Source organism: Fusarium oxysporum, chromosome IV, assembly GCF_013085055.1.
Source record: "Fusarium oxysporum Fo47 chromosome IV, complete sequence".
Lineage (NCBI taxonomy): Eukaryota > Fungi > Ascomycota > Sordariomycetes > Hypocreales > Nectriaceae > Fusarium > Fusarium oxysporum.
Window position 1 is genome coordinate 3,461,578 of NC_072843.1, and position 20,373 is coordinate 3,481,950.

General features: G+C 48.8%; 7 protein-coding genes and 1 non-coding gene across 8 annotated transcripts; 2 read left to right on the forward strand and 6 right to left on the reverse strand.

The window, feature by feature from the left end:
• The first annotated feature begins 282 nt into the window (after nt 1–282).
• FOBCDRAFT_31685 (uncharacterized protein) lies at nt 283–2,861 on the forward strand. Its single transcript, XM_031178488.3, has 2 exons — nt 283–1,630; nt 1,679–2,861. Exons 1-2 carry the CDS (start codon nt 515–517, stop codon nt 2,807–2,809), a joined length of 2,247 nt encoding a protein of 748 aa, XP_031044375.2. The 5' UTR covers nt 283–514; the 3' UTR covers nt 2,810–2,861.
• Nucleotides 2,862–3,481: 620 nt separating this feature from the next.
• Nucleotides 3,482–4,862, forward strand: FOBCDRAFT_221665 (uncharacterized protein). The gene is made up of 2 exons (XM_031178487.3): nt 3,482–4,100; nt 4,156–4,862. Exons 1-2 carry the CDS (start codon nt 3,749–3,751, stop codon nt 4,821–4,823), a joined length of 1,020 nt encoding a protein of 339 aa, XP_031044374.2. The 5' UTR covers nt 3,482–3,748; the 3' UTR covers nt 4,824–4,862.
• A 429-nt stretch (nt 4,863–5,291) lies between these two features.
• FOBCDRAFT_221666 (uncharacterized protein) lies at nt 5,292–7,167 on the reverse strand. Its single transcript, XM_031178486.3, has 2 exons — nt 5,987–7,167; nt 5,292–5,934 (listed from the first exon to the last, which is right to left on the reverse strand). The coding sequence occupies exons 1-2, from the start codon at nt 6,890–6,892 to the stop codon at nt 5,548–5,550; spliced, it is 1,293 nt and encodes a 430-aa protein (XP_031044373.2). The 5' UTR covers nt 6,893–7,167; the 3' UTR covers nt 5,292–5,547.
• Nucleotides 7,168–7,927: 760 nt separating this feature from the next.
• On the reverse strand, nt 7,928–9,047 carry FOBCDRAFT_249862 (RTA1 like protein-domain-containing protein; the record flags this gene model as incomplete). Its single annotated transcript, XM_031178485.3, has 2 exons — nt 7,928–8,882; nt 8,935–9,047. The coding sequence occupies 2 exons, from the start codon at nt 9,045–9,047 to the stop codon at nt 7,931–7,933; spliced, it is 1,065 nt and encodes a 354-aa protein (XP_031044372.2).
• An 803-nt stretch (nt 9,048–9,850) lies between these two features.
• On the reverse strand, nt 9,851–9,934 carry FOBCDRAFT_t106. The gene has a single exon. It is a non-coding gene; the product is annotated as a tRNA-Asn (tRNA).
• Nucleotides 9,935–10,215: 281 nt separating this feature from the next.
• FOBCDRAFT_292224 (uncharacterized protein) lies at nt 10,216–11,801 on the reverse strand (the record flags this gene model as incomplete). Its single annotated transcript, XM_031178484.2, has 3 exons — nt 10,216–10,491; nt 10,543–10,987; nt 11,038–11,801. The coding sequence occupies 3 exons, from the start codon at nt 11,799–11,801 to the stop codon at nt 10,216–10,218; spliced, it is 1,485 nt and encodes a 494-aa protein (XP_031044371.2).
• A 488-nt stretch (nt 11,802–12,289) lies between these two features.
• On the reverse strand, nt 12,290–15,378 carry FOBCDRAFT_221670 (glycosyl hydrolases family 31-domain-containing protein). Its single transcript, XM_031178483.3, has one exon. The coding sequence runs from the start codon at nt 15,090–15,092 to the stop codon at nt 12,678–12,680; it is 2,415 nt and encodes an 804-aa protein (XP_031044370.2). The 5' UTR covers nt 15,093–15,378; the 3' UTR covers nt 12,290–12,677.
• A 366-nt stretch (nt 15,379–15,744) lies between these two features.
• On the reverse strand, nt 15,745–20,221 carry FOBCDRAFT_31694 (uncharacterized protein). Its single transcript, XM_031178475.3, has 5 exons — nt 20,022–20,221; nt 16,338–19,796; nt 16,145–16,285; nt 15,983–16,053; nt 15,745–15,931 (listed from the first exon to the last, which is right to left on the reverse strand). Exons 2-5 carry the CDS (start codon nt 19,758–19,760, stop codon nt 15,838–15,840), a joined length of 3,729 nt encoding a protein of 1,242 aa, XP_031044362.2. The 5' UTR covers nt 19,761–19,796; nt 20,022–20,221; the 3' UTR covers nt 15,745–15,837.
• Between the last annotated feature and the right edge of the window lie 152 nt (nt 20,222–20,373).

The window sequence follows — 20,373 nt, forward strand, 5'->3', positions numbered from 1 at the left end:
CGCTTAGCGAGACCTCCCCCATACTGTCACTGTTACGGCAACCTCTCATCAACTCATTCACGGCCCTGAAGCCTTCTGAACTATCGTCTATTGCGACGCGAAACCCTATTCCGACATCGCGATATCCTTGTGCTTGGTGAGTGAAGCACCCATCTTGGCTGTCGCTGGCCCGACTCGCCTCTTGACCTCCTGTCCCTGGTCCGAAGGGGTCATCGCCGATCGCCTCAATTCTTCATTACCAAAACCTGTTCCCAGCCACGAGCTCATGATTTTTCTTGTCCACCAGCAACGTCAAGCCACCTTAAAGTATTCGAAATTCAATCGCATTTCATCAAAACTACAACGTTTTTTTTCGATCCCGCCATCATAAATCCATTCAGCCTCCGACCTGCCGGTGGAGTGACATCAGCCTCTTAGGCGCGCGAGCCGCACACGTCTTACTTCCATATCCGGCATCTTTATATCTTCGACGCTGCGTTTATCGGCCGCAACACGCTGAGCATCAATTATCCTCATGACTGCAGTCGCAAATCCACAAAACTTCTCCACGTCAAGACCAGCATGGGGTCCGATTAACGGGAACCATCAAATGAATTCGGAAGAAGGTCGAGGTGGTATTGGCATGTTCGCGCCCCGCAAGACCCTTACTCGATCCAACTCATCGTCGTCTGTTTCTTCGACATCTTCGAACTCTTCTGCTACCACAGTTGCCTCGAACGGTTCCCACGCTAATGGCGGCACTCCATTGTCTTCAACTTCAGATTTGACCCAATGGTCGGCTAACGGCGCACCTCGAAAACGGCCTCAACCGAAAGCCCCCTGGCCGCCAGGAAAAGGGGAATTTCAACAACAGGACATGTCTAGACTGCCCGCTGGCAGAGGTCAAGGCATGATTACGGCCCATGGGCCTGTACAGGCCGGCCCTGGCCAGGTTCAGATGACGTCTCAAGGAATGATGCGGCCCATGAGTGCCGAACAAGTTCCTCCTGGCCAACCGGTTCTATATCTATTATCACTCAACGGTACCTTTGAACGAAAAACAATCGCTGTTCCTTTTGCCCCCGAAAGCCTCCGTATAGGCCGACAAACAAACCAAAAGACCATCCCGACCCCAACCAACGGTTTCTTCGACAGTAAAGTGCTGTCCAGACAACACGCTGAAATTTATGCGGAACGCAATGGCAAAATTTATATACGAGATGTCAAGTCCTCGAACGGAACCTTTGTCAACGGTACTCGTCTATCACAAGAAAATCGCGAATCCGAGCCGCATGAACTGCAGACTTCCGATCATCTTGAGCTTGGCATCGACATTGTCAGCGAAGATCAGAAAACAGTCGTCCACCACAAAGTGGCTGCCAAGGTTGAGCATGCTGGCTTTCTTAGCGCGTCGAGCAATGTCATGGATATGAACTTTGGCGACCTCGACCCAGCTAATGGCGCTATGATGATGCCTTCAGGGCCTATGCAGCTGCGAGGCCGCACAAACAGTAATGCGTCTATGGCCAGCAACGGTCGCATGATGCCCAATGGCGCTGGTGTTATGAACATGCAAGCCAATGGAATGCCACAGCAAAGACCTTTCTTTCTTACCCCTGTTGCTACTGATCAAATATTAAAACGGCTTGCGGTACGTCATACTCGAATCCGTTGCGACGATTAGGCTAATTTTTTTCAGAACGAAATGCGCAATGCTCGACTTCAAGCACAGGATCTGGGCCGCACTAATCAGTTCGTCCACACACTATTGTCCAAAGACGACCTCAAGGACCTTGAGAAGCCCGAAGGCCTTGAACCCTCTAAACCTCAATCAATTGTAAATGGGATGGGGACGCCATTCCGTGCCGACCCCAAAGCACGGTTTTCTGATCCTCCTGCTCCCCCTCCCCAACAGCCTCTTCCCGAGAAGCCTGATGTGCCTTCACTTAAGCGTGGCCCAACTGAGCGACCGAAGTCTGGTCCTCCTAACTCACCTGTCCGGCCTGATAATCTCAGCCAGATTGTTCAACTTACCGAGGCTCTCAACAACGCTAAGCGAGATATCGACTCACAAACAGCACGGATGCGGGAATTGGAAGAAATGCTGCAGAAGGAGAGGAGTGCACGAGAGGAAGCAGAAGAGCTCGCCAAGCGCTTGGAAGAGTCCGCGACTGTGCATATGAACGGGTCAGCTGTACCTGGAAGCGTAGCCTCGGAAGAGGTGTCTGAAGCCACAGAAGACAAGTCTGTCTCTGAAGCTCCTGAACCAGAGGCTAATGACGAGACCCCTGCTGTCGATACTGCACAAGAGACAGCCGCTGCCCTTCAAAGTCGAATTGACATGATGGAGAGTCAGATGCGGGATATGAAGGAGCAGATGGAAGAGTGGAAGCAACGATGTGAGACTGTAGAGTCAGAGAGAGATGCTGATAGGAAGACGCTCGCCGAGATGGTCGTTCAGCTCCGTGCTGAGGAAGCACTTCGAGAAGCAGCCGAGAAGAAAGCTCGATCGAGGTCGAGGAAGCGAGACGCTGATGCCGATGGTGCTGTTGTTGGCGAGTCTAATGCTGACTCTGGGGTTTCTAAAAGCGCCACTGGAGAAGCAGAGGCCGTCGCCCCCGCTACTGCTGATGAAGCGTTGGACGCACCGACGTTGTCTCGGGCCAGCACGATCACACCAGCAACCCAAAAGGGTGTCGTGCGTGGACAGGACCAGCGCCTCCAAGCCGCGCTACCATATGCCTCGATGCTTGGCGTTGTACTATTTGGCATGGGGTTGATGGCATATATCAATGGATGGCAGGCCGAGCCTCCCCGCCCTGAGCAATGAACTGTGGGTGTACAAAGTGGATGAACTACATGAGGAGGAAGATGGGGGGGGGGGGGGGGGGGGTAAAATGATGGGGCAGTTGTAAAAAGGGGATCACGACATTATTATATCTTCTTCGTCTTTGGGGGGGGGGATTGTAACTTTTCATGAGCGGTATTCATAATGCATGATGCGGCCTGTCGATTTGGCCCATCAACGATGAGACGATACGAGACCAGACATGGACATAACCGAACCGAAACACATTTCATTTGTCACCCACCCGTATTATATATCAACTTCTTTTGTACCAACGGCTAGGACATAACAACATGGCATATTAGACCCTTGGAAAGGGTAAACAGCCTGGTTTGAGTCAGGCTTGAGGATACGGCGTTATCATTTTGTTTCTTTTGTGTATCCTTTTTCTTATGGGGGTGCATTCTTAGGAATAGCGTATGTTGAAGCGAGCAGTGGGCTGCTGACACTATAAGTCATTTTGCATATTTAATTTACTTGCCTGAATAGCTGGTCTAATAAGTCTGATGAGTTCTAGAACATGTGTTTGAGGGGCTGAATGTATTTGCGTCATAGGAATGAGGGCGCATGTTGGCAACTAATCAGGACTGGTTCATCTGTTGCTCAGCATAACTTATGACGAACACAAGCACCGAGTCAAACACGTCATAATACATTGTGAAGTGCTTCCTTCGGCCTTCAGTGATAAGTCGTTAACTCCAGCCTTCGCACTCGGTTTCATCCTTCTGAGGGTTGCTCCACCACATTCCCGACGCTAACCAGTTTTCGTATTCAGGTCGTGATGCTATTGGATGTGGTATACTTGAAGCTGGTGAGACTATCAGAGTCCATAAACGAGGGAGTCAAAAGCAGTATAAAAGAACCAGTTATTTCCAGTCAATATTAAGACTTGGAGCCATCTATTTTATCAGCTTGTCAACAATGGTTTCTCTCTCCCAAGTCCAACAAACCAACGCCTCAGCTGCTTCAAAGCTCCCAGCTGGCCTCGTCGCCATCTTCGCTGGTGCGACAGCAGGTATTGGCGAGGCAGCTCTCAAAGCATTTGCCAAATATACTACAAGACCCAAGATTTATTACATCGGTCGTTCTCAAGAAGCGGGTGATGGATTACAAAGTGAGCTGAAGGAGTTGAATCCCGAAGGAGAATACATCTTCATCAAGAAGGACATGAGCTTGTTGAAGAATGTAGATGAGGTTTGTCGGGATATCAAAAGCAAGGAGACAGTCTTGAATGTTTTGTTCTTAAGTCAGGGGACACTAAGAATTGGCGTTGGTAAGTTTCCTATAAAGCCATCTGATCATTACTTTGCGTATACTGATAGACTTAGATACCGAAGAAGGACTGCCTCTGGTCACCGGCCTAACTATCTACTCTCGCAACCGTCTCGCAGTCAATCTCCTCCCACTTCTAAAGAAGGCCCCGTCTCTTCGTCGTGTAATAAGCGTCATGGCTGGTACACACGAAGGTAAGCTCTTCTCCGACGATATAGCAGCTCGCAACATCCCCTTCACTAGCATTCACAACTCTCGAGGACACATGTGCTCAGCCTTGACTCTGTCCCTGGAAGCACTGGCTCGTCAATCACCAGAAGTTTCCTTCATTCACAACTTCCCTGGCTCTGTTGATACAAACCTAATCCGCAGTGGAGACGGTTTCATGATGCAGGTTATGAAGTATTGGTTCAAGGTCAGCATGACTGTGAGGAGACAGTGGTTACCTAAGGAGGAGTGTGGACAGAGACATGCGTGGTTGTGTTTGACTGGGAGATATCCTGGTAAAGAGGGTAGCGAGAATGGTATCAAAGAGGAAGAAGTTGCTGTTGGTACTGATGGGAATAAGGGAAGTGGTGTCTATAGCGTTGATTGGGATGGTGAGAGTGCTTCGGGTGAAGTTGTCAAGCTGCTTGATGGTTTCAAGAGGGAAGGTCTTGTGGAAAAGGTCTGGAAAGATCAGGAGATAGAATTTGTCAGAATTACTGGTACAACTTCTATCTAGGTTATCAAAGAGTTGGTTAATTGTTGTTAGTACCAGGACCCTATTGAGTTGACGAGTTCAACATTCTCTTTACAACCATGCAACTTTGATGATTGACCTCGGCAGTGCTCAAGATGACATTACAAAATTCACCAATGAATAGCTTCCAATGACCTCTCAAGAATTAACCTTACCTGACAAGGATTACTATGCCGCCATCACCAGTTAAACTTTGATATCAATGCACAGGCCCGACACTTCGGCTTCATCGGGAGTCAAAGTCATAAGACAATGAGACACCAAAAAAGACCCGTTCTAAATGCCACTCTTTCGGAGTCATTTAGTACCGACTCCCCGAGATCTACCGTCTTGACTGTATACTATCTATTTGCTGGCTCAGACTTGGGGGCTGTGCTGATATGACAGTAGCATGATGGTGGTTGTGGTGACAGACACGCGTCGCTCTAGTGGTGCGCACGACTAAGAACTGGGGGCTAATGCGCAACTCCAAGTGATTCAAGTGATATGATAACAGATTCTCATTCATGTTTGTTTGTTTGTTTGTTGCTATCAATAGATATATATGTATGTACAGATATGGAATGGAGACATCGTCTGTAGCTACACTTCATTCTGATCGTTATCGTTAGTGCTGCTCTCACTCCTAAACGCCCAAGGCCTGCGGATATTGTGTATGCCACCATGCTCGCTATTAAATCACCACCACCAAACTCTCACACCCCCACTATGATGCCGTCTCGATAGATGATCCCTTTCTCTTAATCTCTTTTTCAGGGTCAACTCCAAGTTCCCACTCTTCTCTCTCCCGCTTCATGTCTCTCTTACACCACTTGATGGTGATGATACCCCAAACAGCGGCCCACAAGAATGGAACCGCCCACGCAACACCATAGGCGCCGGTTGCCGGAACTTGTGGAATGACGGATATGACGGTAAGGGGGACGGCGAGTACTAGCGCCGGGATAGACCAGAACCAGGATTGTTTGTAGACCATCTCTCGGAAACGTGGGCTAGCTTTGTATCGAGCTGCTAATGCTTCCCGATACGGCCGGCCACCAAGGGCATTAACCGCGATAACATCCTCGATGAAGTAGTAAACACCTGGTAAGACCTGCATAGAATTAGCATATGGCAACTGCTAGTTTTTTATTTTCTCAACATACCTTTTCTCCCTTCGCAGTTGAGCTGATGCGGAAAGGAGCTGGCCAGTTCATCTGGTGGTAAAGCGTAATAAGGAACAGAACACCACCATAGCAGTAAAGAATAGCTGGAGCAGGCATGCATAGCACTCTCAACCAAACATTATGAGGTGCACTGCCAATGATGAACAAAGCAGTAACCACAAAAATAGTAAGGGTGGAAGAGTACGTCAGCATATCGAAGCACCACCGGTGATTCGTTCCTAGCGGTCGGTAGAACCTATCCACCTTGATCAATCGGAGGGTGCGGATGGCGAATTCCAAGTACGTGGGACCACCCCAGATTGTAGTAACTACCGCAAAGATGATCCATCCTTCAACGTCCCCTGCATATTTGAGTCCGTAGTATAGAGCTATCGGGACCGCGGATGCGTCGACAAAGACCAGGAATGCGAAGATGAAGAGTCGCCAGCGCTTCCAGCCATGATGCCATGTAAACGGGAGCTGCGGTAGCAGATGGGGGTTTTCGTCGTAGTACTCTAATAATGTTGTAGCTCGTCGTCGATATTCTTTTTGGGTAGCGGCTCGAGAATCGTAGTATGCGTCTGCTTGGGGTCGCTGGGCATAGGACAGGCTTCTTCGAGGCGCATCTGAACTCCTTCTTGGAGCATCCGAGTTCCGTCGAGCACCCTCAGATGTTCGCCGAGCACCTTCAGATGTCCGTCGAGGTAATTCTGCAAACGCTGAGTCGAGGGGCTCTCGCGGTGAGATTGGTGAAGTTGCTTCCTCTGGAAGGTTGAATCGCACACGATCAGTCGAGGATTGATGAGACTGCGAGGGACGAGAGATCACGGGAGCTTCAGGAACATCTGTCGACGAGAGGGCCGAGTCGGACACTGGCGCAAGGCTGCCCCTACGCACCTCAGGCATTGTTGTATAGTTAGTGATGTGGTGTGGTATGTTGCCGTGGTGTTGGTGACGATGGCAGTGATGAGAGGAGGAAGAGGAAATGGCCAAGTCGAGAATGAGGTGAGGTAAACTGGAGATTAAGCTAAACCAGACCAGACCAGATAACTTGGTCCTAAGGAGAAACTGGAAAAAATGTGTGGAGGATCGATCATAAGGAGAAAAGACCCATTTCAGTGGCAAAGTTTAGTTTTTAAGCTAATCGTGTGAGGCGGCGGGTTGCCATGATACTTATTTAGAGGTCCAAGGTAGCATGATCCTGATGAGACGGACGGGGGGCGGACCCAACGATAAAAGGGTCTGACGTGCGGATGCAACGGTAAAGCAGCTAGCAACTAAAGAATCAGCTATCCCAACTCCATCGTTATCATCCATCAGGGGTGGTCATGTAATGCGGTGTAACCGCTAATAATTACAGCGGTTTACAGCTGTGATTTGCGAATGACGTCCTTGAGCCGTCGGACTTTTTCCCCCTGTGGCCAAGGAAACCAACCGCAGCCAAGAGTTCTGTCAGTGCCCGCCAAGCGACGTCATTGTCGGGATGCATGTGGGGCCGCATCCGGCAATGAAGTCGCCGATCGTCCCGCTTACATATAGTACATCCATGGATGACATGATCCTTCATGGCCCAAATTTAGAGCCAAGAAGAGGGACTTATCTTGTGAGGCACATAAGGTAAGCTTAACAAACATGTTTAAATTTATTCCCGTCCGCATGCATCTCGGAATCCATCAATCACATAATCGGACCCTGATAGTCGGGACGAGAAAAGCCTAAACATGATAAAAGAAGACTAATCTCACCATAATTACATCCTAAAGTATGCCTAAACTTGACAAATATTTACACTAAGAACGTGATGAATTTTAAGCTATCATAAATCTATCTTGCATACAGACGCTCCGAAAAAAAGAGAAGTAAGGTTACTATACTATACAAGAGGGTATATATCTCAAACACGATCCCCCATCGAGATCTGCTCACCCCTGCCTGACCATTACATCAGACACTCGACTCATTCGATTCATTCTTGGAAAGCGCCTTGTACTTTCCCGGCTTGACGTTGGATCCTCTACCCTGAGCAAAACAGTTATTCGTCTCAGGCCACTCATTCGGGCGGAGATAATAAGGATCTCTCTTCTTCGTCGACAACATCCCGATGAAGTCAAACGGATCTGCGATAAACATCACCCAGTGCCGTTTATGGATCCATCCTGGTCCCATGCGTTCCGTCTTGCCATCAAAGTCGAGGTATTGACGTTGGTCGTGAGGTAGATATCGCCCAGGGTGGATAATGTTCAGCCAGTACGTATAAAGAGCGACAGGAATGGCTTCCAGAACATAAAAAGGCCATTCGCGTTTCATAAGTGCGTTGCTGTTGTCTTCTCCGCTAGAGAGAATGTCCCTGAGCTCAAACGTCTCGACGGCGCGGAAGACGCAGCGGATGAGGATGAGTATCGAGGTGCCGTAGAGCATGATGAACAGAGTTCGTACGTTCGAAGGCAACATATCGGCCTTGGAACATCGCCTGTGAAGAACTCCGACCATGGCAATGAAGCCGATCTCGATTGTCCCTTGGAGGATAACCGCGATGGCCATGAAGGTTGCACCAGATGTTAGGCGATCCTCATCCTGTCGACCATTACCAGCTGCCATCCATGAGGCACCAATGGCAGTCAGAACCTCAACAAGAGAACCCAAGAAGACAAAGATGTACACAATTCGGTTCGGGTTGATGATGGAGTGCATTGGCAGATAGTGCATTAGACGGCCCAGAGTGTTGTATTCGGCAGCTGAGTATACCGGAGGAGCGAGGTAGATGAAGATGCTCGAGATCATGTATAAGGGAAGACTGTCGGGTTTCCGTACTGAGATAGCTCTCACTGCCCATCCGATGCAGAAGAACAGACCGGCGTAGAACATGAAGAATGTAACTCGCCAGAATTTGTATCGACTATCTCAAATCAGTATTTGTGTGGGTTTATCCATCCTAGACGATGACTTACGTGTTCTGAATATAATGTCCTATGAGTGATATTCCTATTATCACCGAAGCAATAATGGGAAGGATCTTGTTGGCATCATAGCCATAGAGATTGTCTTTTGTTGGGTTTGCCATGGTGTATTGGTGTCAAGTCCGGTGTAAGTACAACAGTGTTTTGTAGACTGTGGCTCAAACATGGCTTACTTTCGAGGTAGACAACATCGTCTTTATATAAACATGTACGAAGGATCAATCACTTTTGTCATCGTCTCTGTCTCTCAATATGCCCTGCATCTCCATCTGTAACAAGGCGCAGCCACAGCCGTCGAGTGTAAGCTAGCAGCCCTACAGCGCTGGGTAGCGACAGATTGAGTTAGACTTGACGATTGTGCCTTGGCAATTTGCTTATTGGTCCGACTCTTCAAACTGAATCTATTGATCCTTCACGGCTGAATCTCTGGTGTTTGTCTATTCGCTGGTCTTTCTAATCTATAGCGATGGGTACGTACTGCTTCTGGTCTAGTTCTGGCTGTGTTGGCTGTATCCAGGTAGATGTAGCGCTTTGGCGCAAGGGTTCAGCATTGACGGTTTGAGCACAATCTCGGATGTCTCGAGGTTGTCTTTTTCGTAAAGGAGGATCAATTCAGGTTTAACGGCATATATAACCTCAGCTGGCTCTTTAATTGCGGCGTATTGCATGTAACAGGGCGTACTGTATTACCTCGACCTCGACTATCTAAACCACTATTTGCAGCACCTACCTACCCCAGACCAATGAGTAACCTCAGAACCAGATAAAATTACAGTTCCTCGATGTAAATCAACTAAGAAAGATTGAATCAAAACGTGCAGTGCATTTTTATCCCCCATAACCTTTTATCGTTACCAAAACAAATAAAAAGTAATACTGAACAAAAGTTGCAAATAGCAAAAGAGAACTCCCCCGGGAAGGCTCGAACTTCCGATCTCCCGATTGTCTATGAATAACAGTCGGACGCTTTAGCCAACTAAGCCACAGGGGATAAGCTCGCTTGATGGTAGTGAGCGGCTTATTACTCACTAACAACAAACAGTTTTATCGACGTCTTGCATAAAACAAACAGCCTTTTTAATCTGGACTTAACTTGAATTATTTATAACATGAGGGGAATTGCTAGAAATAACAAAGTGAATGGATAGCCTGGTATTTTTCGTTCTAGCAAATATATAATTCGTGAATTGAACATGGTTTGAGTATGGCTTCGGGCGCCTCGTGGTTCGAACTCCAGTGTTCATATTAATCTATTACAAAAGTTAAAGACGATCATAAGCCGTCATCGTTCTCTATCTCCTCTATTAAATCCTCTGCGTCTGATATGGCGAGGTATGGCCATGATCCAGTCGTCAACTCCAGCTGTGACATTCGGTTCTGTATCTTGTGTAGAAAGCCGGAGTCTCGTCCTCCAACAGAGTGCAATACATGTTGAAGAGAGTATAAGATTTCTCCTGCACCAACAAGCATACTACTACCATGAGCCGAAAATGGCGTGCAAGCAACGATATCAAGCATTGCATCTGCTAATCGGAATACTTTAAGTTCCTGTAATATCAAAGTCAATTTCAGTACAAACTATCTCCATTTGTCACTTACAATGCCATATCCGTGGGTTGTGATGGCAGAATTTGTCACCATTGAAAAAAGTGAGAGCATCTTGTGGCCGATCTTGACTGGAAGGAAAAGAGAGAAAGCTTCGTCATCCGGGTAACATGACATTGCAAAATGGCGAGCCGTATACTCCCATAGAATGAGTCTGATCCATTGGCGGGTGACGAATAAGTCAACTCTTTGAGCTTCACGAGCAGCGTGATCATGTGCGTCGATACACAGAGCGGCTTGATATGATACCAGCTTTTGTCTCTCAAGGGGCTGCTGGTTTGATGAAATTGTTGTCAAGTTACTCTCGAGATATGCAAAGAGTCTTGTGAGGGAGATGAAAGCTTGCATTCGTCGTTCATCTGCCATGTCATCTTGCGTGTCTGGGAAGACATCGATGACTAGGAGAACTGCTTGCAAGCCATGTTGCGCGGAATATGTTCTAAGACAAAACGTCAGCAAACATGACAGAAAGTTTAAGGTCTACTGTACCTCTCAGTGATGAGAACAAGCCAGTATATTCGAAGTCTAAGTGATTGCTCCTGCTTAGTGAGGTGCGAATATGTCTCAGGATAACCAAGCTGCATGAGCTGAACTTGCGTTACAGCCTCTCTTAGAAATAGGCCCGCGGTTCGTAGCTTATTGCCGTTGGAGTGGTAAACATGAAGAAAGAAGGGTATGAGTGCAGAAGCCAGACTGTAGCTCTCTCGATAATCATAAAGTTCTCTTAGCTGAAGACACTCGGTAGCAAACTGAAGAGATGAAGGGGTGTTTCGTGGGCCAGCATGTTCTGGTAGTCTTAGTTGAGCTATGGTGGCAGCACATAGTGCGGCTGCTAGGGCATGAGACTCATAGTCGTTAAGATTATCTGAGATTTTTGTAAATAGGTGGTCGGGGTTGATGACCATCCAAATGGAAGATACTGGTCGTTTTGAGAATTGGAGGAAACGCTGATATTCGTGGAGTGGTAAGCGATAAGGCGGGAGAGGTACAGAGCTGGAAGGGTCGGACTGCGATTGATCATCATCTTGAATATTACAAGGTTGTGTCTCCTTGATGCTCTGTTGAAATCTCTCGACTTTTTCTTTGGTTGTGCTTCGAGGTCCGCCCTTTGGCCCACGCTTCTTGCGGGTTCTCAAGGCGGTGCATTCGATGCCTCTGAGTCGACATTCGTGACATGGTTTTCCTTCTTCACATTTTACACGACGTAAAGCGCAGCCGTCACATGGGTTTGCGTTTCTAAGTCTCGTTGTCATCGTGATTGTGATTGGATATCGAGTTGATGGGTCAAGCTTAATTGAGGTTGAGTCGAGGTCAGAAAGTAACGATGTCTAGGTTGAGTTTGCCCCACTCGCCACCAGAGTCTACTATTTGCTGAGATGTACCTCTCACGTTTTACTGCAGAACATGACTACAACAGCCTGAATTGAGCAGAAGTAAACAGGCTCAAACGGACTATCGTTGGTAGTTTGCCTTGCATGAAAGCAATGCTACATGCTTTATGAGGGGCCGAGTTGTTACGGCCTATATTGAAGGGCTCGCTTATTAGCTAACCTGAACCATTTCACTTAGTCCCAGTCCAAGAGAATAACGTTATCCACATGATATAAACCATTAGCTCTGTTTTCTTCGTTAATATTGTGCTATTAGTGACTATCAATGATCAATTCGCCCAACTACCGTACGTGTAAGAATGGCATTGAATTGCGATTGGGTCTGGATAACTTCAAGCAGAGTATGTAAATGAGCTCCGAGATAGTTGATCTAATTTATTTATCTATAGTCCGCTTACTCTACAAGAACATTTTATCGTTTGAGAGCATCGACCTATCCATCAACTGACAACTCTTGCCTCTCTTGACCCCATCCAAGCCCATCAACTAGCACATACGACCATAGCTCGCAGAGAATACGGGGTCCCGTCCGCTCCCCCATCGTCAAGCTGCGAAGCGCCGGATTAGTAGTTGGGTCGGTGACGACCAGCGAATACCTGGTGTTGTATGTTTTTTTGTCTTTTGAGCCTCTATGCTGGTTATGTTTTGCTCAAGGCGAGGGTTGGTGAAGGCATTGGACGTTGAGAACTCTGGCTCAAGATCGATGACCAGTCGAAATTCTGGAATGCGACAGGGCAATTAGTTGGAGCATGTTTCGTATCGGCTGTCAGCCATGAGCAACTCCATTACCGGTCCAAGCAACTCCTCATCCAGCCCCAAGGTCATCAGTCGTCCAACCTTGACCGCTGTGGGCTGGGGAGCCTTGACAACTCCCCAAAGCTTTTCCTTGGTCCACATGTCCATCTGATAGTCTAGGATTAGATCCTGGATACGCTTCAATGGATCAATCACGCTCAGCTTCGGCTCATCGCCGAGCTGTATAGATACCGTATCCAACTTATCGGGAAGTACGGGAATTTGGACGACCAGGCCAGGCACGTTAGGATATTCCTCGACATATGGCTCGACATCAAGAACAGTCTGATCAGTGACACCGCTGACGACCTTGAATCCCTTTGGAACCTCCATGATAGATAGGAACTTGATACTCCAAGCCTTGCCCTTGGGCTCAAAGTATAGCCTGCCACTTTGCTGGAAATAGCCAAGAATGGGAGACTCGCTGTAGTTCCCTTTATCAGTCTTATCATTTTCATCAAGCTCTTCCTCAATCTTGAGCCTGCCATTCTTGCCTACAACAACGAGAACCTCAAAGTTCTTAGGGCTCTCGCCACCGTTGTTAGGGGCAGGGTCCGCATCGAGAGGGATGATGGAGCCCTCATGTGCAAGCGCAGGCATATTCTTGATGCTTCTAAACACCCTGATGTCCCGGTCGCCGTCGTAAATAGTTCCAGTGAAGATGTCAACATGTCGACCAGGAGGGACCCAAACATCCACGGCACCATGGTTCGTTCTCCTGTCGCGGGGCTTCACGATAGGCGCAACTACTAGCTCTGAACCGAAGTAGTACTGGTTTGGCTTTCCATATGCTTCATCTCTTTCCGGGAACTTCCAGTACAGGGGTTGCACAACTGGCTCATCATTCGACGAAGATGCGCAGTTCATGGTGTAAAGATATGGAATAAGCCTGTGACGCAACCGCAAGAAATTTTGCATCACCTCTGCAAACTCAGGGCGATACAGCCAGGGTTCTTTGGAAGTGAACAAGCCCATCTGGGAATGGAGTCGCATGATAGGTGAGAAAACGCCATATTGCACCCATCGAGTCGCAAGCTCATCGTCACGATAACCACCCATGTGACCACCGATGTCGTGGCTCCACCACCCATAACCAATGTTGGAGGCTGTAGCTGTAAACTCGGGTTGAAACTCGAGAGATTCCCAAGTCATGATGCTGTCTCCTGAGAAACCGACAGGATACCGATGACTGCCTGGACCTCCGAAACGGGAGAAGATAATAGCCTTCCCTTCCCCATTTTGCTTCTCATTGTCGAGAAAGTGGTAGTGGTTGAGAAGCCAAAGAGGATCGAGACCTCGGACACGACTGTATGGACCTTGCTGCCAGTCAATCCACCAGAAATCACAGCCATCGTTCTCGAGACTTCGATGAAGTGTGTTGAGGTAAGAGTGCATAAACTTCTGGTCAACAGGGTTGAAGAGAATTGGAGCTTTGTCAGAGGTGTCGTGTCCAAGATCCTTGGCCATTGCCTCATACTGATCCTCATGGTGATGCACACCAGCATGTGGATGATCATTCAAGGTAACCTTGAGTTTCTTGTCGTGCAAAGCTTTGGTGAAGGCCTTGGGATCTTTGAAGAGCTTCTTGTTCCACGTGTAACCCGTCCAGCCAGCATGCGGGATGTGATCGCCGTGAACTTGATGCCAGTCCATATCGATGACAGCGACTGAGAGCGGGACCTTCTCAGCTTCAAATTTGTCCATGAGCTTGAGATACTCCTCATCAGTATAAGGATAGTAGCGACTCCACCAATTACCGAGTGCCCATCGCGGAAGACGAGGCTGCTTTCCAGAAATGGCAAAGAATGCCTTCATGGCAGCCTTGTAATCGTAGCCATACGAGAAGAGATATCCATCGATTCGATCTCCAGGTCGTCTCGGTGCTGCAAATCCAGAAAAGTCGAAAAGCATAGAGTTGCTATCATCAAGTACCGAGTATCCCGCTCTCGAAAGGATACCAGGCTCAAGTTCACACCGTCCATCCACCTCATCAAGCGTCCTGGCTGTACCACCAAGATTCTGCGGCGTTTCTCCATATCGCCAATCAGCGCCCCAGAGAGTGTTCTTGTTACTGAAGCTAACAACGAGGCCATATTTATCGAAGCGCGTTTTGTTGTATGTTACTTGAAAAGCACCTGCCCTTATCTCTAGCTGATCATCTGTATCAGAGACTGTGAATTTTGGAGTAGGGAATTCTCGATTGAGAGCGAATGTTGATGGGCGATCTTCGAAGACGCCATCTTCGGCCCATTCATAGCGGAGAACAATGTCGTTAATGAGGGTGAAGCGCCATTGACTACCTGACACGATTGAGTCTTTGTTGGCGACAGGTTTGGTAGGAATAGCGTATCCCTCCATATTGAAGTGATTGAAGTTGTGTCAAGTAAAGTTGAAGTTGATGAAATGCCGGCAGGTCTGGGCGGTTTATATGTCCTTCCCCAGGAAGGGTTGTATAAGAAAAACCACAGCCGCTGAGTTGATAAATGTTGAGACTATGAGAGAATTGTTGTGAGGGGAACAGTAGTTATCAGCACATTGATACATACATAGCTCATCCAATACTCACACTCTGAACAACGTCATTGTGTCTCAGTAAAATGGCGGAGTCTCCGCTCTTTGGGTGAATTATTCGGCGTAATTGGCGATTGGTGAAGATGTTATGCAGCGTCAAAGCGAAATGGCTAGCGGTAGGTACTGTACTGCAGCTTACAGCGGTAACTTTGACTCTGCCCACCTCGTCATTTTTGCCAAGCTACAGTCGGTACCACAAGATAATATTCGCTGATGATCACAGTCACAAAGTGAAGCACAAATGCATTGAAATAAACCAGGGTATCGTCAACCTCGACACTGTCGTACATACGTATATGTATCTCGCACCATCTCTTCTGTTACATGTTGACTCAAGGACGGTCTAAACACCTCCATCTCCATCTTCCTCCCATCTCACATATCCTGTGACTCTTGCCCATAATGTTGTGTATGTAATAAAAGCATTAAGCAAAATTGCAGCTCTGCACACAGGCCGCGGGTATTACAGAGAACTAAATTGTAAAGTGACCATAGAAGCGGAATAGAAAATTCGTCGTTTGTCATGTCTCCTTTAACTGAACTGCGACTGCTCGAATTGCTGTTGCTCGTAGTGATGTTCACCACCCAGCTTTGGCGACTTGACATCCGTGATAGACTTCAATATCCTGGTAGGTTGTCAGCCTCGTGGTCTAGATCGTAGAGTCCCATGTACTTACAGCAAGTTGCGATCCCTCATTTCCCTATCGAGGGTATCCATTTGCTTGGCTGTGAGTCTCGCCTTACTTATCTACAATCCATATGTTAGCCCTGAACTGACCAAAAAGACCGCATGGCACATTGGATCTCGTGCGGGTGCATCATGCAGGGGCTTTTCGCACCGAAGCAAGTGCTGCTGAGGAATGGTCGTCAATCTCCTCACCTTCCGCTGCATCTTCGTTCGCAGCAGCGTTGTCGCCATCATCTGCGTTAGCAAATCTGCTGGCCGAGAGACCTTTGGGCTTGGCAACGGCAGCATTGGCCTATTCACATATTAATTAAGATAGCTTTAAGGGTTTCTCAATCCACGCATACCTTTGCCTCTGCAATCTCGGCATCCTTGACCTTGAGCTGGGCTTCCAATACCTCAATCTTCTTCTCACTATCCTCGACCTTGGCCACAGTTTCATCTAGCTTAGCTTGGAGGTCCTTGGCCTTGGTTGTGGCCTCCTCAACAAGAGCGGTCATGCTATCATTCAGGTCTTGGTAATCAGCGCTGGCAGTCTTTTTGCTCGCGTCGGCCTGGGCCTGGAAGGCCTCGAGTTCCTTCTTGACCAGGGCAAGGTCCTCGGTCAGAGATGCAACCTGCTTTTGGCTGGCTACTACCTCGTTTCTTCGCTCCTCAAGCATATTTTGTGTTCCCTTGAGTTCGAGATCAAGGCTATGCATGACATCCTCGTGGAACTTCTTGGTTGTAGCAAGCTCTCGCTTGAGGGTATCAGCCTCGGAAGTGTCAGGCTTGGTGTTCTTGGCCTCCTCGAGCTCAGCAAGAGCAGTGAATCGCTCGGTCTTCTCCTGAGCAAGCCGCTGAGAAAGGTCCTCAACTTCCTGCTGAGCCTTGGCAAGAGATTCTTGAGCAGCCTTCAGAGAAGCCTCAAGTTCAGCGTTGGAAGCAGCTTGCTGAGCAAGCTTGTCCTCCAGGTGGCTGTTGTTGCTCCTGTGCTCAGCCATCATATCCTCGATAGTCTTGGTATGCGCCAGAGTCATCTCCTCCAGTTCCTTCTTGGCATCGCCGCCTTCCCTCTTCATGCGCTCAATGACCTCGCCGTTAAATTCGAGAAGCTTCTCAACCTCATCGGCATGGTTCTTCTCAAGCTCGTATCGGGCCATCTCAATAGCTTGTGAGTTGGACTCGCGTGCTTTCTCGACCTCCTCCTTGGCGGTCTCAAGCTCAGCCTTAAGACTGGCCAGTTCTTCAGCGTGCTTGCTTTCGCCGGCCTTCTTGGTTTCTTCAAGTTCCACCCTCAAGGCCTCCAACTCAGCCTCCAATGACTTCTTGGCGGCATCTCTGGCAGCTTCAAGGTCAGCCTTGAGTTTGGCGATTTCAGCAGCATGGGCTTCATCGCCAGCATTCTTGGCAGCCTCGATGCCTTCTTGAGCCTTGGCCAAAGCCTCAGCATGCTCCTTGTCGCTAGCATCCTTCTCAGCCTCAAGCTTGGCTTTTAGAGACTCAAGTTCAGTAGCATGAGCAGTCTCGCCAGATTCTCTAGCACTGTCAAGCTCCGACATGAGCCTAGCGATCTCAGTAGCATGAGTAGTTTCACTAGCATCCTTGACAGAGGCCAATTCGCTCTTGTGACTGGCAACGAGTTTCTCTTTCTCCTCGTCGTGCTCCTTCTTTAGAGCGTCTAGAACACTAGCATGAGCAGCCTTGATCGACTCAAGCTCCTCAGCATGGGTAGAGGCACCTTCGTTCTTGATCACTTCCAACTGCTTAGCATGGTTCTCCTTAAGAGAATCGAGCTCGGCAATGTGAGCATCGTGGTCACCAGAGGCAGAGTTCTTTGCAGACTCGAGCTCCTCAGCGTGGCTGGCACGGAGCGCATCGAGATTCTTCTGGTGCTCGGCCTCCTTCTCTTCCAAAGCAGCAACGGCAGCAGCATGTTCAGCCTTGGCAGCTTCAAGAGCCTTGCTGTGGCCTTCAGCAGCCTCTGAAAAGGAGGTCTGGAGCTCGTTGTGCTGGGTTTCAAGCTCCTCGTACTTGCGCTTGAAAAAGGCGTCTCCTCGAAGAGACTCGATTTCGGTCTCGTAATCCTGAGAAATGCTTTTCATGCGCTCCTCGTGCATCTCCTTGACCTTTGCAATTTCGTCTTCCTTCTCAGCAAGAGACTTTTGAGCCTCCTCGGCAGCAGCCTTCAGGGATGCAGCCTCCTCTTGAGCCTTAGCAAGATCTTGCTTAGCAGCCTCGAGCTCAGTTTCCTTCTCGGACAAGCTGGACTGAAGCTTGGTAATCTCGCCATTGAGAGACTCAACCTCAGACTTGGCTGCCTCGGCATCCTTCTCAGCAGCCTCCAGCTTCGCCTTAGCCTCCGCGGCATCAGCCTCAAGAGCAGAAATCTTAGAGCTGTGCTCCTCCTGCTCAGACTTGAGCTTGTCGTCGTTAGCGGATTCGAGGGCTGACTGCGAAGAGGTTAATTCGTCGATTTTCTTTTGCAACTCAGCGGCCGCAGCCTCATGAGAAGCCTTGAGCTCAGCTAAAGCAGTCTCGTGAGAGGAAGCGTCAGTCTGGCCCTTCTCAAGATTCTCTTTGTGCTTTGCTTCCAGCGCCTCGATAGCAGATGCCTTCTCAGCCTCAAGGACAGCCTTCAGCTCCTCGATCTTGGATGCGTTCTCCTCAATGGCTTTCTGGAGTGCCTCCTGGCTAGAGTTGAGTTTCTCCTCATTCTCAGCCTGAGCAGCCTCGAACTGCTTCTTCAATGAGTCAAGCTCAGTCTCACTTGCTTCCTTGGCGCTAACAGCAGCATCAAGGTCAGCTCGAAGCTTCTCAAGATCGCTCTCTGCAGCATGCAGCTTCTCATTCGCCTCAGAAACCTGGCTCTCGAGAGCAGCAATTGCAGACTCGTGCTCAGACTTGAGAGTGGCAATTGCTTCGTCGTTGTCTTCACTGGACTTCGCGTCGGTCTCGGCAGGGGTCACCTCCTTACCAATCTTCTCAGTGAGCTCAGCGATCTTCTCCTCTGAGCTCTTCACCTCAATCTTAAGAGCTTCGATCTCGCTCTCACCCTCCGCCAGCTTGGCCTTGAGGGCCTCGATTTCCTTGGCAGATTCCGCAGAAGCAGCAGCAGGTCGAGTTGCAGTTCGGGAAGCAGCAGTCAAGGAGCCCGAAGTAGAGAGACGCTTGCTGGCGGTGGGTGTTGCAGCCGTTGATCGAGTGGCGGCCGTTCGTGTCGCGGTAGTGCTAGGGGTAGCTGCCGTTCGGGTAGTGATAGTTCGTGGGGCCGCGGTGGATGTCGACGCAGGTCGTCGGGTAGCAGTTGTCGAACTTGTAGTACCAACGGTCCTCCTCTCAGCAGTCTTGCCCGGACTAGACACAATAGAGCTTGTTCTACGAGCAGAAGAAGCGGTGGAGGTGGTCGACTTCTTGTCATCTTCGCTGGCGCTCATACTAGGTCGGCTTCGGTGGCTCGTGCTAGAAGTCGATGTCGCAGGACGGCGAACAGTCGAGGCAGGAGGTCGGGTTGGGGGCTTGCTCAGACCGCCAGGCGCACGAGTGCTAGTCGCAGCAGGCTTGGCCGTGGTCGAAGTAGAGCCAGGTCGACGAGTACCCGTCGTGGAGGTTGTAGTAGGCTTCTTCAAAGCTGGCTTTGCCTCTCCGTTCTCCTTTGCCTTCTCCTTGGGAGTCTCGGGGGACGCAGGAGCGGTTGCCTGAGGGCTCTCGGGCTCAGTGGCAGCAGCATCAGACTGAGAAGCGACAGCTTCCTCGTGCTGAACAACATCAAAGCTCTCGGATTCAGACATGTTTGCGGGGTCGAAAGGGCAATTAAAAATAAAGTTCTATAAGAAAAGCAAATATTAGCAAAGAGAAATGTAAAGAGAAATGTACCCGTGACAGGTTATATATGGATGTCGCACGGGACTTTTTAAGTCAGTCGTTCAACAACCAAGCTCGCCTGTCATCCCAGGATAATCAAGAGATGCCAGGGGAGAAAACGGCACGAGCCATGAGCTCTTATGTCAAGGGTATGTAGGTATCAGCCGCTAGGAATTGGTTAATCTCACCTTGAGTTGGACTCCTTTTTATCCAGCAAAACCGCGCTTCGCTGGCAGCTAGAAAACCGTTCACAACGGTGGAGTATAAGACAGATAGAATTAAGGAACGAAAGAAAGAAACAATGCAATGAAGCAGTTAGAGAAGTCTAGAATGACTCCTGCACTGACGATGTTCGCAAGCTTCTTGTTAGAGGGAGAGGAGATAAAATTGGAAAGGGAAGAGAGAAAGCTGAGCTGTCTTGTCGATGGGACGGGATATTAGATTGCGGATGGATACGTACCTCTTGGTCTATCACCTTGTGATCCATATCCTGAGCTGTTCTTCCCATTTCCACACCCAGTGGTAAAAGTGGAGTTTCAC

What these genes read in the sequence shown, in the direction of transcription:
- FOBCDRAFT_31685 (XM_031178488.3), top strand. Translation starts at nt 515, where the DNA reads ATGACTGCAGTCGCAAATCCACAAAACTTCTCCACGTCAAGACCAGCA. An exon ending in AAATATTAAAACGGCTTGCG is followed by an intron (nt 1,631 to 1,678) that starts GTACGTCATACT and finishes AATTTTTTTCAG; the next exon opens with AACGAAATGCGCAATGCTCG.
- FOBCDRAFT_221665 (XM_031178487.3), top strand. Translation starts at nt 3,749, where the DNA reads ATGGTTTCTCTCTCCCAAGTCCAACAAACCAACGCCTCAGCTGCTTCA. An exon ending in GACACTAAGAATTGGCGTTG is followed by an intron (nt 4,101 to 4,155) that starts GTAAGTTTCCTA and finishes TGATAGACTTAG; the next exon opens with ATACCGAAGAAGGACTGCCT.
- FOBCDRAFT_221666 (XM_031178486.3), bottom strand. Translation starts at nt 6,892, where the DNA reads ATGCCTGAGGTGCGTAGGGGCAGCCTTGCGCCAGTGTCCGACTCGGCC. An exon ending in CAACTGCGAAGGGAGAAAAG is followed by an intron (nt 5,935 to 5,986) that starts GTATGTTGAGAA and finishes AATTCTATGCAG; the next exon opens with GTCTTACCAGGTGTTTACTA.
- FOBCDRAFT_221670 (XM_031178483.3), bottom strand. Translation starts at nt 15,092, where the DNA reads ATGGAGGGATACGCTATTCCTACCAAACCTGTCGCCAACAAAGACTCA.
- FOBCDRAFT_31694 (XM_031178475.3), bottom strand. Translation starts at nt 19,760, where the DNA reads ATGTCTGAATCCGAGAGCTTTGATGTTGTTCAGCACGAGGAAGCTGTC. An exon ending in CCGAGATTGCAGAGGCAAAG is followed by an intron (nt 16,286 to 16,337) that starts GTATGCGTGGAT and finishes ATATGTGAATAG; the next exon opens with GCCAATGCTGCCGTTGCCAA. An exon ending in CCTCAGCAGCACTTGCTTCG is followed by an intron (nt 16,054 to 16,144) that starts GTGCGAAAAGCC and finishes TATGGATTGTAG; the next exon opens with ATAAGTAAGGCGAGACTCAC.